The sequence below is a fragment of the Nycticebus coucang genome, chromosome 19, assembly GCF_027406575.1.
Source record: "Nycticebus coucang isolate mNycCou1 chromosome 19, mNycCou1.pri, whole genome shotgun sequence".
NCBI classification, from domain to species: domain Eukaryota; kingdom Metazoa; phylum Chordata; class Mammalia; order Primates; family Lorisidae; genus Nycticebus; species Nycticebus coucang.
Window position 1 is genome coordinate 54393024 of NC_069798.1, and position 13234 is coordinate 54406257.

A 13234-nucleotide genomic window follows, 5' to 3' on the forward strand; every position below is an offset into this window, starting at 1 on the left:
ATAACAATGGTAAGCAAAATCAAGTTTGATCTCATGGGCTTAACATTCCAGAAGTGATGGATGATAAAGTAAGAAAGTGATTTAAAGAGAATGATACAGAGAAGATAAAGAAAGGTGATAGGGTGGCTGACAGAGACAATTTAGGATGAGAATCCTGAGAATGTGACCCAGGATCTCACACGTGAGTGGTAAAGTGGAGACACCAGGCCTGCCGTCTGGAATCAGCTGTATAACAGAAGGACCTGCCCGTGCATGGGCTCTGTGGCAGGATTCAGTGTGATTTTCATACATGACAGATGAGGGCAGGGTAGTGGGAATATAAGGAGGGACTAGACTGCATTACAATGAGGTCAAAGGTCATTAAAAGCCAAAACATAGTTGACCTTGTAGATCATAGGAAAGAATTTTCATATATTGTAAGAACAGGAAGCCACTGGGAGTTTAAAGCAGGGAATAAAAGAAAAGAGATGACGTTGCAAATACAGGTGGCTACATACACAGATCTGATAAAATAAATCATCCAACTATAGTTTCTCTTTTGCTGCAAAAGTTTATATTTGAAAATATGTTTAAGGGTCCAGGCATACAAGGCTTTATTACATATAATTTAAAAATTAATGACATACTAGCACTTCTTTTTCCAATTTCTTGCATTGTTGGGCCAAGTTCATGCAATAAAACAAGTACTGATTTCTTCTAGAATGAAAAAATATCCAGGTCACACTCATAAGTTGATGAGCTAAACCCTAGCAGAAGGCTAAATGGTAGTGCTTCCCAGGACTATCTCTGTGCAGGAAATAATCTTTCAGTTATCGCAGGCTAAGGATGTGATGTTTCAATGTGAAAAATGAAGCTGCCTTCCAAGGTTAGATCTTGTATGTTCTCTTGTTTTCTCCACTTTTCAGGCTTCTGGAGGTGCAGGGATGTAGCAAGGCACCAGTGACTGCTGGCTCTCCCAAGTTAATCAGCTCTGTGAGATCCAGGCCACACCCCACAATTAGAAATTACACTTGGCAATGACAACTGTACTTTTGTCATTTGTCTGTGGCTGGAGTTGGCTCCCAGAACCCAATGTGGATGGTGACACCTAGTGGATCTCCGGTAGATTAATTCCCTGACCTGTGACATGTTGTCTAAGTGCCAGTTGAGGAACCAACTCCTTTTTCAGTCGCCACATTCAAAAATACAAAATGTATTGTCTGTGATCTAGTTCAGTGTATCTCGAATACAAAGTTAGGAGCACTGGGACTTAGTTTATTTTTATTTTTTTCCCCATAGACAGAAGACCCAACCATGGAGCGACCCTACACATTTAAGGACTTTCTTCTCAGACCAAGAAGGTGAGGCTGGAGGGGGCACGGCTGCAGGGATTGCTCTTCTCTAGGGCCAAGTTCAACAGTCACTAAAAACATGAAAGGAGTAGCCAGGTCATCCTTTTTAACCTATTTTCTTCCATTATGCAGTCATAAATCTCGAGTGAAGGGATTTTTGCGGCTTAAAATGGCCTATATGCCGAAAAACGGAGGCCAAGACGAAGATAGCAGTGAGCAGAGAGATGACGTGGAGGTAAGCTGAGGCGCTCCGGGCCTCCGTCCAAAGGAAAGGCGAGTCCGTGAATCTGTTTTGGATGGTCTACCAAGACATTTACTTGCTTTGATTTTAAAAGAGGCGCTTTTCTTCTTATCCTACCGCACTACTGATGGGAGAGATTTCCTCAGTGCTATATGCAGCCTGTAGAGCAGTGTTTTTGAACCTTTTTTATCTCACAGCACACTTGAACCTATAGTTAAACGTCTACAGCACACTTACATTATGTTGATCAAAAAAAGAGTTAAAAACAAACAAACAAAAAAGAATGCGTTTACTGTGTTTTGAACTTCTTTTGAAAATAATTAATGATCTTCAAAAATTTTCGTGGCACACCTAAGATCCTCTCAGGGCTCATCGGTGTGCCCCTGCACGGGGGTTAAAAATCCCTGTTCCACTGAAAGCTGCAGGCTGTGAAATGCCCCTCATGTGTTCAGTTTTGTAACTACGTTGGACTTCAACTCTCCATAAATCCTTTTAGCATTTGAAATTGCCTCAAAGTAGATGAGGTGATTTAGAAAATCTTTTCCAAGTTTCTTAGCCATTTGGCCCACAGGTGACTGCGTGGAAAAGCCCTCTCCTAGAAATGCCCTCTGGATTGAGCTGTCCAGAGGAATTTTCCCTTTCACCCTCCTGACATCATTGCCTGTTAACTTTGTGATCCCAGGCAATGCTGTGGGCCCCGGGGCACCTTCTCAGTACATGCCTCAGACAGCACTGTGTTGTTAGACAAATTCTTGGTATTGTTCTCAAAGTTGCCTGTTAAGCAAGGCCTCCCCAGAGCTCACATCTGTTTGCAGCTGTTGCGTGTATGTGATACGTGAATGATGTGTTGTGGGCAAGTCAGTCTGAACCCCCTCTGACCCAGGGATCATATTTCCAGGCAGTATTTCATTCGTGAGCTTTCATCTTGCTGTACACGTGAAGGGGAGTGAAGTGGGTGGCACACAGTTATGAATGTAAGATTTCATGAGCACATCAAGAGATTTTTATCTCAAATCCAAGGAATTTTTTACACTCTTCTTGCCTTCCAAGTGCAGTAACCAGTGAATTACTTAATTTTCCAGTGATTTTACCAGGGGATGTTAGGAAAGGAATACTTAATGCCTAAAATATGCATTTCAAAAGTGTAACTTGAACTCTGGTACCGTAAAGCCTGTTGGGGAGGAGGCCCGAGTAGAAATCAGCCCCTTCCAGACTGTGGGCTCCTGTGACAATACCAGATGCAGCAGTAGGGCCCTGGACCTCCTGGTCAACTGGGCTGTGATTGTGTTAGGACACGTGCAGTGAGGCTCATCTTCCCCACTCCCTTTACCTCGTGGAGGTGCTGAAAAGGTAACAGCTGTAATTGTGGCCCATGTCATTGGCATGGCTTTGTACAGCCCTGGAGGCCTTCACATCAAAATAACGAACTTGATAAATGAAAAGAATATAATGGGACTTAATATATAAGTCACTTAGCCAACTGCACATATCCAGACCTCTGTTGCTCCCTACAACATAGTCATCTTATCAGGCAGCAAGATTAATTCCACTGCTCGAAAGACTTTTGAGGCCTCCTCTGGAACTGATTTTTTTCTTTAAGGCAGAGTCTTGCTTTGTCACCCTTAGTAGAGTGCCCTGACTTCATAGCTCACAACCTTAAACTCTAGGGCTCAAGCAATCCTCTTGCCTCAGCCTCCCAAATAGCTGGGACTGCCGGCTCCCAGCACAACACCCAGCTATTTTTAGAGACGGATCTCACTCTGTCTAAGGCTGGTCTTGAACTCCTGAGCTCAGGCAATCCACCCGCCTTGACTTCCAGAGCTTTTTGATCCAACTGTGGGAATTGATTCAATTGTGGCTCACGAAGCCATTGCAAGAGCCAGAGTGCAGTGGGGCAAGGAGGGTGTGTACAACACGTTGCCATTGTCTCTCCCTCCCACCTGAGGAACCCCAGCATAACCTTCTGTTGAACTTTATCCCACAGCACGGGTGGGAAGTTGTCGACTCGAATGACTCAGCTTCTCAGCACCAAGAGGAGCTTCCTCCTCCTCCTCTGCCCCCTGGCTGGGAAGAAAAAGTGGACAATTTAGGCCGAACTTACTACGTCAACCACAACAACCGGACCACTCAGTGGCACCGACCCAGCTTGATGTGAGTAAACATGGTGGCCAGGGACGCCTGGTCCTGCCTGCTCTGTGCAGTCAGGTACCAATAAGCCACCCTCTGGGACAGGGCTGGGAAGGGAATGACATGGCAGGAAGAGCAGGTGGTTGGGCAGCGAGACGAGATTCCTCTCCATCTAGGGGAAGAGCATGAGAGCGGCCTGGATTTGTGTGTTACCAGGAGGCAGCAACCGCCTTCGTACCCATGCTGCTGTGTTCAACATGGACTGATTGATTTTGTGTATCTTCTCTCTGCAGATTCCTGAATCACGAAGCAGAGGTTATTTTTTCTAGATTTAGCTTATGTTTGGTGACGACATTATTTTGTTTCTCTTCAGCTTTCTCTCCTGTCTCACCCAGAATGGAAAGCAGCAAGCAGATTGGCTTTGCGGTTTTCTGTGTTAAGTTTTTGGATATGGGAATCTTCTCAAAAACTCATTTTGGGTTTGTTTTGTTTTTTTTTTTTTTTTCCTGTTTGGGAGAAATTTTATCCCCTTAATATAATTAGAAACACATAAGAGGGTTACAGAGTCAGAAGCAGTAATTATTGTTTGTTTTAATCCCTCACTAGCCTCAAGGATGCAGTAAATTGGTTACTGTTTTGCTCCCGCCACAATTTTTGGTTTGACTGATAGCAGATAAACACTATTTAAAGCTCAACTGCTATAAAAATGGTTTTGAAGCAGCTTGTTGGCATGTCAAAATACACAGCAAGACCTTAGCCAGATAGGGTGGTAACTATCAATGAGTTATATAATTTTCTGTGTGTAATAAAAGCCACGTGTATTTTTTTCTTCTATCTAAACTCTGAAAGAAATTTGCTAATGATGCTTTTTAGACAAGTGGTATTAGTAATATGATGGATAGTGTTCTTAAAACCCCTTTTGTCTTTAGAAATTGCAAAGATAATTCTATATATGACTATGGGTGGGAAATGTGGCTGAGTCGTCGGGCCTAGGTTTTAATTTAGAGATGAAGTTCACAGAATCTGAAACACCGAATACTCTGTCCTCCCTACATCCCCAAGTGGAGTCTCATGAATATTAGTTGTCCTTGGTCAGCTTTGCACTGCCCAGTGTGGGCTTAGCTCATGGTCCCAGGACAGCCTAAATATTACAATGTCTGGGTAATGTTAAACTATCTTTTGTTAAAATTTTTTCATATGGAAATATAAACAGAAATTGTTCAGTTGATCATTTATTTAATTCGCTTTTCTACCTTTTTTTGTTTTTTTTTTCTTTGAGTCAGGGATTTGTTCTGTCACCCAGGCTGGAGTACAGTGGCATGATCATATCTCACTGCAGCCTCCAATTCCTGGGCTCAGGAGATCCTCCTGCCTCAGCCTCCTGAGTTCCTGGGACTCTAGGCACATGCCACCACACCTGTCTGGTTTTTATATTTTCTGTAGAGATGGGGTCTGGCTGTGTTGCCCAGACTGTTCTAGAATTCCTGGTCTCAAGTGTTTCTTCTGCCTCGACCTCGCTAAATAGCCAAGATTTCAGGCCTGAGCCACTTCACTGGACTCCTTTTGACTAGTGACCATAGCTTTTGAAACTGTTGTGAGCCAATATGGCTCTTTGTAGTGAACATGACTTGGGACCCGCCTTGGGCTTGGTTATGTGTCGTGATCACAAGAAGCTTGGTAGCAGTGCCCTAATACACAAAGCACCATTATCTAAACAGCACGAGAAAGAAGCATCTGGAACGGCTCCGAGGTGACTGCCACAAAAAAGTGGCCAGTTGCAACCCACAAAGGAAGAACTACTAACAGCTGATTTGTATGTGGAAACGTGTGCAACTTTGTTAATAAGTGTCATGCAGATTGAGGTCTTTATTTTTGGAACAAACAGGGATAACTGCAGCCTTCTCTACCATACAGAGTTGGGAAACTCTAATGAGATCATTCCCAGGAAGGCCCTGCATCCATCTTTCTAAATATACTACCTATGTGATGGTTTCCCCAAACCGATCACAGTGTACACATGAAATAACGTTGTTTTATATGTCAGTCAGGCCTCAATAAAGTTGTTTAAAAAAAAAAAAAAAGATACCAGCTCGGCACCTATGGCTCAGTGGCTAGGGCTCCAGCCACATACACCAGGGATGTCAGGTTCTAATCCAGCCTGGGCCTGCTGAACAATGACAACTACAACAAAAAAATAGCCGGGCGTTGTGGTGGGCTCCTGTAGTTCCAGCTATTTGGGAGACTGAGGCAAGAGAATCGCTTAAGCCCAAGAGCTTGAAGTTTCTGAGCTGTGACGCCACGGCACTGTACCTGGGATGACATTGTGAGACTCTGTCTCAAAAAAAAAAAAAAAGTACCATCTTTGGTGGCAACGTCCTGAAGAACCAAACTAAACAGATAAAACTTGGGCAGGGCGCTATAATCCTAGCAGGAGTTGGAGGCTGCAGTGAGCTGTGATCGCACCACTCTCCACCAGCCTGGGTGACACAATCAGAGCCTGGCTCTTAAAAAAAAAAAAAGCGTAACTTCTATAATCCTGGCTTATCCTCAGCCCAGAAGCAACAAGGGAAAAATGCAGTTCTTAATCCAAGTTCAGGTTCACATGTAGTTGAGGGAGAGGTCGGTGGCATGACTGTCCTCGTCTGTGAGGCGGCGATGCCAAAGGGAGAGGCTGAGCCGCGGGCCGTCAGCAGAGCTCAGTGGAACGCAAAGAGTATCTCCTTTTCAATGAGCGTGACTTCTGGAAAGCAAGAGAAAGGAAAAAGAGCTTCCACAACAAACCTCACCCCATCTGAACTGTTTGTGAATTTGGGCTGCTGCTTTCTCCTGAACTTTATTTGCCTTGGCCAGAAGCCCTCCCAGATTTATTTTTGAAAATTGTTTGAATTCAAAAGTAATGTGTTTCATAATTCGGTTTTTAAACGGATGCTAAACCACTCTTTGGGGAAAAAAACTGATGCTGTCAGGAAGTACTTTTATGAAAAGGCTGTATCTGCAAAAATCGGATAGCGATAGCCATGTGCTAAGCAAAGCAGGAAGACTGTCTTGGTGACCGTCATTCTGGCCCAGTTTGCTACAGTCTGGTGCCCCGCACTCTGCCCACTGAGAAGGGGGTTTTGTTTTGTCTTGGATGTCCTGTTCTCAAGACGTTATACAAGGTCCCCGTTCAGCCTGGTCTCTTTTCAGACATGCCACCCAGGGCCATTAGCACAGTTCCTGCTGTGAACCTCTGGGCACACCTTCACTCTCCTTATTTTCTCTTATTCCCAAGTAAGAGAATACTCTTTTGGTAATATTCTTTCCCCCAAAGTAAGAAGCAAAAACCTAGATCACACCCCTTCTGGCTAACTCAGAGGTCTCAGCTAGGAGGCCCTCCTCCCTTGAGCATTCACACCTCTGTCCAGTTCTCCCTCTTTGGTCCTTGCTAGCCTGGAGCATAAAATTTGTCCATTTGAGCTGGTACCTTGTTTTCTTATTCACTGATCTACCCTTCTTGCCTGGCACAGAGTAGGTGTTCAGCAAAATGCATCTCAAGTGGATGAAGGCCTGAAAATGAGCCCCTTGTGAAAGTGGTTACAAGCACATGGTTTGGGGAACTGGGCCTAGACTCTGAATATTACAACAGAGGGTGACCCCAGAAGAACCCCAGCCCTTTCAAATCTAGTGGTGGCTTTTAGAACTCCTCTGACTTTAGATTGGTCCCTGTCTTCTTTAAACGTAAACTATAAACTTTTTGCAATAAAAGCCATAGTTTACATGATGTTCTATGAATCAAGATGAAGTTAAACATTTTTTTTTTTTTTTTCTGTCTCTACATGTTATGGCCCTTGGTAGAGTGCCGTGGCATCACACAGCTCACAGCAACCTCCAGCTCCTGGGCTTAAGCGATTCTCTTGCGTCAGCCTCCCGAGTAGCTGGGACTACAGGTGCCCGCCACAGCACTCGGCTATTTTTTTTGTTGCAGTTTGGCCAGGGCTGGGTTTGAACCCGACACCCTCGGCATATGGGGCCGGCGCCCGCGGCGCCCTACTCACTGAGCCACAGGCACCGCCCCAAGTTAAACATTTTTTTAATCCTTATTATAAAGCACTCTACATCTACTTCTAACTCAGTAATTTCATGTCTGGATAACTCAGATCATCTTTATAGTCACTACAACATTTTGAACATAAATGATCTGACACAGTGACCCTAATTGTTACTGAAGTCGATTTCTTGATAAACCAGTGGGGGTTTTAAAGCATTATTTGTGTATTTCCCATGAAGTCAAATGAAGAATGTTTATGTGAAACTGGTAACTGAAGAAAAATTGAAGTAGCCTCTTCTTATCACCTTGCTCTTGATAAAAGAATTTTTCTGTTTTAATTTGTCAGCTAAGAAACATTTTTAAAAGGTTATCTTCCCATTCGCTTACTATAGTCTTGAACTTCTGGACTCAACCTCCTAAGTGGCTGGTAGGGTAGGCTGGTCTTAAACACCTAACCTCAAGTGATTCTCTGGCCTCTGTCTCCTAAAGCACTGGGATTACAAATTTGAGCCACCAGGCCCAGCCCCTATTAGTGATTATTTAAATGTCTAGTTAGTTTAAATAATCCTCTCACTCATTTGCTTAATCAAATGCAAAAGGCCTCCCTTGCGTGAACATTATCATATTATCACTTAAAAGCCACAGGTTGGAATTTTAAAATCAGAGGTATCTTCTTACGCTATTTAGTTGTTTCTGCTTCACGCTGATTACAAATTATGTTAGCAAGTTGGATAAGGAAGATTGGCATGATTAAATTTTAACCTATCCTCTTTTTTTCTTATCCTCCCAGAGTAATGGAATTTTTTATATTTCCAAAGGATGTGAGGTGCAGGCATGGTAAAGTAAAGCTTTATCTTTCTCAGCCTCTCAGAAGTCCTCGTAAAATTTCAAGTAGCATGACATTAAGCACTTCCGGTAGGATCCCATTCCTAGGAGATCTTTAGTGCCTCAGTGTTGACTGAATAAAAACAGCAACTGGCATGTTAAAGGAAGACTTCAAATGATGATGAAACTCTTGGATACAAAACATTTTCAAGTGAGGCTGATTATTACAAAGTCAAGTTGCTTTTATCCTTAATCAAAAGTGAGAGAGGGACCGTATAACTTCATTTGCCTTCTTAGACGTGACTGAAATGGTTTGCATATTTCACAAATGTGTTCTGATCATTTTCTCCCAAGTTTTATACTGTTCTCTAATAACTGACAGTTTTTACAATCATTGTGTACTTAAGAATTGGCTCATAAAAAGGACCATGGCAGCATAAAATCACAAAGTGCCATTTTTTCTCATTCTGCTGTTGTGATTTCAGAAATTTTAATAGTATATTTGTCCCTTTGTTTTAGTGATTTTCTCTATGGCCATAGTTATGTCAGTTTTTCTGAAGGTACCTCTATTATTGTGCTATTTCAATTATAATAGTTTAATGTAACTATCAGATATGTAGAATATATATTTCTACCTATATATCTATCTGTGTAGAATTTTGTATTAGATGTGGAAATACAGTAACACTTCATTGAGACTTTAATAATAAGGAAATACAATTTAAATGTGGATTAAATGGAAGCTAACTTTCATAGTATTGCCTTTACCAAGGAAGTCGTAGTATAAAGATGCCTAAGAGAAATACTTAAAACAGCTTTGGAAACTGGTGTTAGAGTCACCTATTTATTTGCAGATAGTCCTGCCACCTGCAGGACTCGGCAGATTTTTTTTTTTTTTTTTTTTGTAGAGACAGAGTTTCACTTTATTGCCCTCGGTAGAGTGCCGTGGCCTCACACAGCTCACAGCAACCTCCAACTCCTGGGCTTAGGCGATTCTCCTGCCTCAGCCTCCTAAGTAGCTGGGACTACAGGCGCCCGCCACAATGCCCGGCTATTTTTTGGTTGCAGTTTGGCCGGGGCCGGGTTTGAACCCACCACCCTTGGTATATGGGGCTGGCGCCCTGCTCACTGAGCCACAGGCGCCGCCCGGACTCGGCAGATTCTTTAGAGAATGTGTTAGGAAACTTGAAAGTCTCTGTTTAGAAAGAGTCTGTACTAAGGTCTCTTGATTAGTACAGTATTTTATTTAATCAGAAACAGTGTTTTCAAGTATTTTAAGATACTAACTTTGGGTATAGTTTTTGTTACCTGAGTATGATAACTTGTTGAAAATATTGATGAGAATTTTCTTTGAAAAACATTTTGGCATTTAAATTTCTACCATAAAAGACTCTGACTAACATTTTTCCCAAAGGATAGTTGTCTGTAATTTATTGCAAAAAAGTTCACAAGATTGAATCGATGCTTTCATATCCTGAATTTTGAGCATTATATGACAAAACATAGGATATGACGTTGTGTGGTATTCTTCAAACCCCAGTTGACTTGGGAAGTTATTGCCTGATGTTTGTTTGGGTTTTTGAAAGTAGATAATGGGGGGGAGGGGACGCATGTCAGAATTCAGTAAAAATGAAATCAGATAGCAGCCAAAAATGTTCCTAGTGGATTTGGACTTCCTCTAGAAATCAGCTTTGAATGTGTAGCATTTACAGGCTCTGCTTAATTGTGGATGACCTCAAGTAGCTGCCCTGTGATCACGAGACATGGGTGGGTCGCAACTGACTGGCCACAGCATAAACTTGCCTGTCACCGCTCCTTCCAAAGGCCTAATTTGTCACTGCCACAGATTAGTGGACAACTTTGATTTCTGTTCTTTCTTAAATACTAAAGTTTTGAAATAACATGCCTTAAAGTTGCTCAAAATCTTGTGACTGATGTGTTTAAAAACTGCATTTATTTGATTCCAATGAATGTTGAGCTACACGTTAGCCAAGATGTGGTGGAAGAGTTCTCATGCCCAATGGCCAGCTGATTTTAGGGTCTGACACCGACATTGTCGTGGGTGAGGACCCTTGGCATGAAGGGCCGGGTCTCATGCATGGTCCCTCCTCTTGTTCCCCCTCAGGGACGTGGCCTCAGAGTCGGACAATAACATCAGACAGATCAACCAGGAGGCAGCCCACAGGCGCTTCCGCTCCCGCAGACACATCAGTGAGGACTTGGAACCCGAGCCCTCAGAAGGCGGTGACGTCCCCGAGGTATGACTTATGAGGTCCCCAAGTGCTGCCAAACCCTGCAGCTCTTTCTGTGTTCTCCAGGTTGATTCACGTGGTAATTCCTTCTCTCAGTGAATGTTGTCCAGAATGTAGTGATTATGGTCTCACAGTGAATGGATTAACATGTGGATGTTAATTAATTTAGAAAGTGCTTATGAAAGCCATGTTTAACAAGTACGTGTGGCTCTCTGTTGTTATAAAAATGAATAACATTATTTTTGGCATGAAATTCTTAAGATACACATTCACCTGGTAATTTATTTCTCCCAGGGTCGCACCATATCTCATTAAATGATAATATGGGGCCTTATAGCTCAGCAATTAAATGAGCCCCTTATACTTGTTTGGGTATTAAGTGCAAGCTTTTACTGAGTTGTTTTGATACTGTGAAAGAGATTTATTGCCAAGAAAATACAAATTTGGGTGAATAGAAATGTTTGTAATTTCCCCTGTAAATGGTTATAGTAAATTACTGGAAAAAATGATGAATTGAACAACAAATTAGCAATAATCTTAACTTTCATGCTGTCTTATCCACTTTACTTACTAGAAATCCATTCTTAGACATTATGTTAAGATCATTCACGAATGTTTCAGGGATCAAAATTGGGAAAGCAAAATTAGTGATTCCATAATAAATTCACTATCAGTCACTTTATACCAGCGTTTAATTATAGCTTATAGCATCTGTGCTGCCTTCATTATGAATCTTTAGCAGTTAGAGTAAAGAGAATCCATGAAAATCACTTACAAACCCCTTAGAAGGCTTTTTTTAGCCTGTGCTTGTAGTAACAAGTGTGAGAAGTAAGATACTGATCAGAGAGAGGTGCTGTTACAAGGTGGGTAAGAGCATCATAGTCTCTGGGACCAGTCTGCTTTGGTTCATATCATGGCCCTGCCACTTACTAGCTATTACTTTGGTCAGGTTATTCTCTGTGCTTTAAGTGTCTATAGTAAATTACTGGAAAAAAAAAAAATACAAATTATACAACAAATTAGCAATAATTGTCCATGCTGTCTCATCAACTCTGTTTACTTACTAGAAATCCATTCTTCGTTGTCAGTTTGTTGGGGCAGTAGTCATATCTTCCCCATGATTATCGTAAAGACTGTGTCTGGTTAGTGCAGTAGGTGTTAATTACAGTTATCACATGGATGTTGCTGTTGTGTGTTTTGTTGGGGAGGAAGTGGGCGGATCTCCAACTCCTAGCATTTACCTCAATGCCTCATTCCCTGAAAGCCTTGGGAGACCATTTCGGAGGAGGTGAACATCACTGGAGACTCTCTCAGTCTGGCCCTGCCCCCACCACCATCCTCCCCGGTGTCCCGGACCAGCCCTCAGGAGCTGTCAGAGGAACTGAGCAGGAGGCTTCAGATCACCCCGGACTCCAATGGGGAACAGTTCAGTTCTTTGATTGTAAGTAGCGATCTTGTTTGAAAGAAAAGCTGAGTGATATTTTCTCATTTTGTGTTGCTTTAAGAGAATCTTGTATGTCAACAACAACTCAGGGGCCCTCATTAATGCCAACATTTTCCAAAATTGCTCCTTCCTTAGAAAAGGAGGAAATGTACTGAAATTAGCCCAAATAGGTGAGACTGTTCTTGATTTGGAAAGTAGCTTTGCCCTCGTATACCATTAACACTCTTGGTTTATGAAGAATACAAAGGAATAGCTCTCACGACTTCTGTAATTATTAGCTTGAATCTTGTAGAATTTGTTCCTGGCCAAAAGTCCCATAAAAATATTTCTTCATCACAAAGCTGGTATTTCAGAGTAGAAATTAAGAGCTGTCTGGCCTCCTAATCAATGCTCTTAGCCACTCTCTGCATGCTTAATCATTCTCAGGTCACAGCCAAGGGCATGGCATTGACATGGCCCATCTAAGACCAGGTTTGAATGGGAAATAGAAGACATCTCTTAAGTCTCAGAGGATGAACCCTTAAGAAAGGTTGTGAAGTTGACTGCTGTGAGACTGACATCAGGTAGCATTTGAACTTAGGTTCTCAACCATCATAGAAACACATAGAAGCTTCAGATGGGACTGAGCCCCAAAGAAGCAGCAGCAAAGCTTCAGCTGTGAAGACCTCGTGTTTGACAATTCAAAACTGTGCAGTGATCACCCAAAGAAAATTCCTGTTTGTACCTAGAATTAAGAGCAAATGTAATCTCCCTTTCTCAGTAAAGTTAACAAACATGTAAATTTGGTAGTCCCTCTACTGCACATGGCATCCTAGAAAAAATAGTGATTATGGGTTCAGCACCCATAGTTCAGTGGTAAGGGCTCCAGCCACATATTACTGAGGCTGGTAGGTTTGAACCTGGCCTGGGCCTGCTAAACAACAGTGACAACTGCGGCAAAAGAATAGCCAGGCATTGTGGCAGACGCCTGTAGTTCCAGCTACTTGG

The 13234-nt window shown here is 42.4% G+C and overlaps 1 protein-coding gene across 13 annotated transcripts in view; it reads left to right on the forward strand.

Annotated features, from left to right (window-relative positions):
- The window catches only part of NEDD4L (NEDD4 like E3 ubiquitin protein ligase), a 345542-nt gene that overhangs the window by 271640 nt on the left and 60668 nt on the right, over positions 1-13234 (forward strand). For all 13 annotated transcript variants that reach the window (XM_053571164.1, XM_053571165.1, XM_053571166.1 and 10 more), the window contains 5 exons: positions 1279-1340; positions 1464-1566; positions 3557-3723; positions 10677-10809; positions 12068-12244. In XM_053571164.1, coding sequence (XP_053427139.1) covers positions 1279-1340; positions 1464-1566; positions 3557-3723; positions 10677-10809; positions 12068-12244 — 642 coding nt within the window. The remainder of the gene's footprint in view (positions 1-1278; positions 1341-1463; positions 1567-3556; positions 3724-10676; positions 10810-12067; positions 12245-13234) is intronic.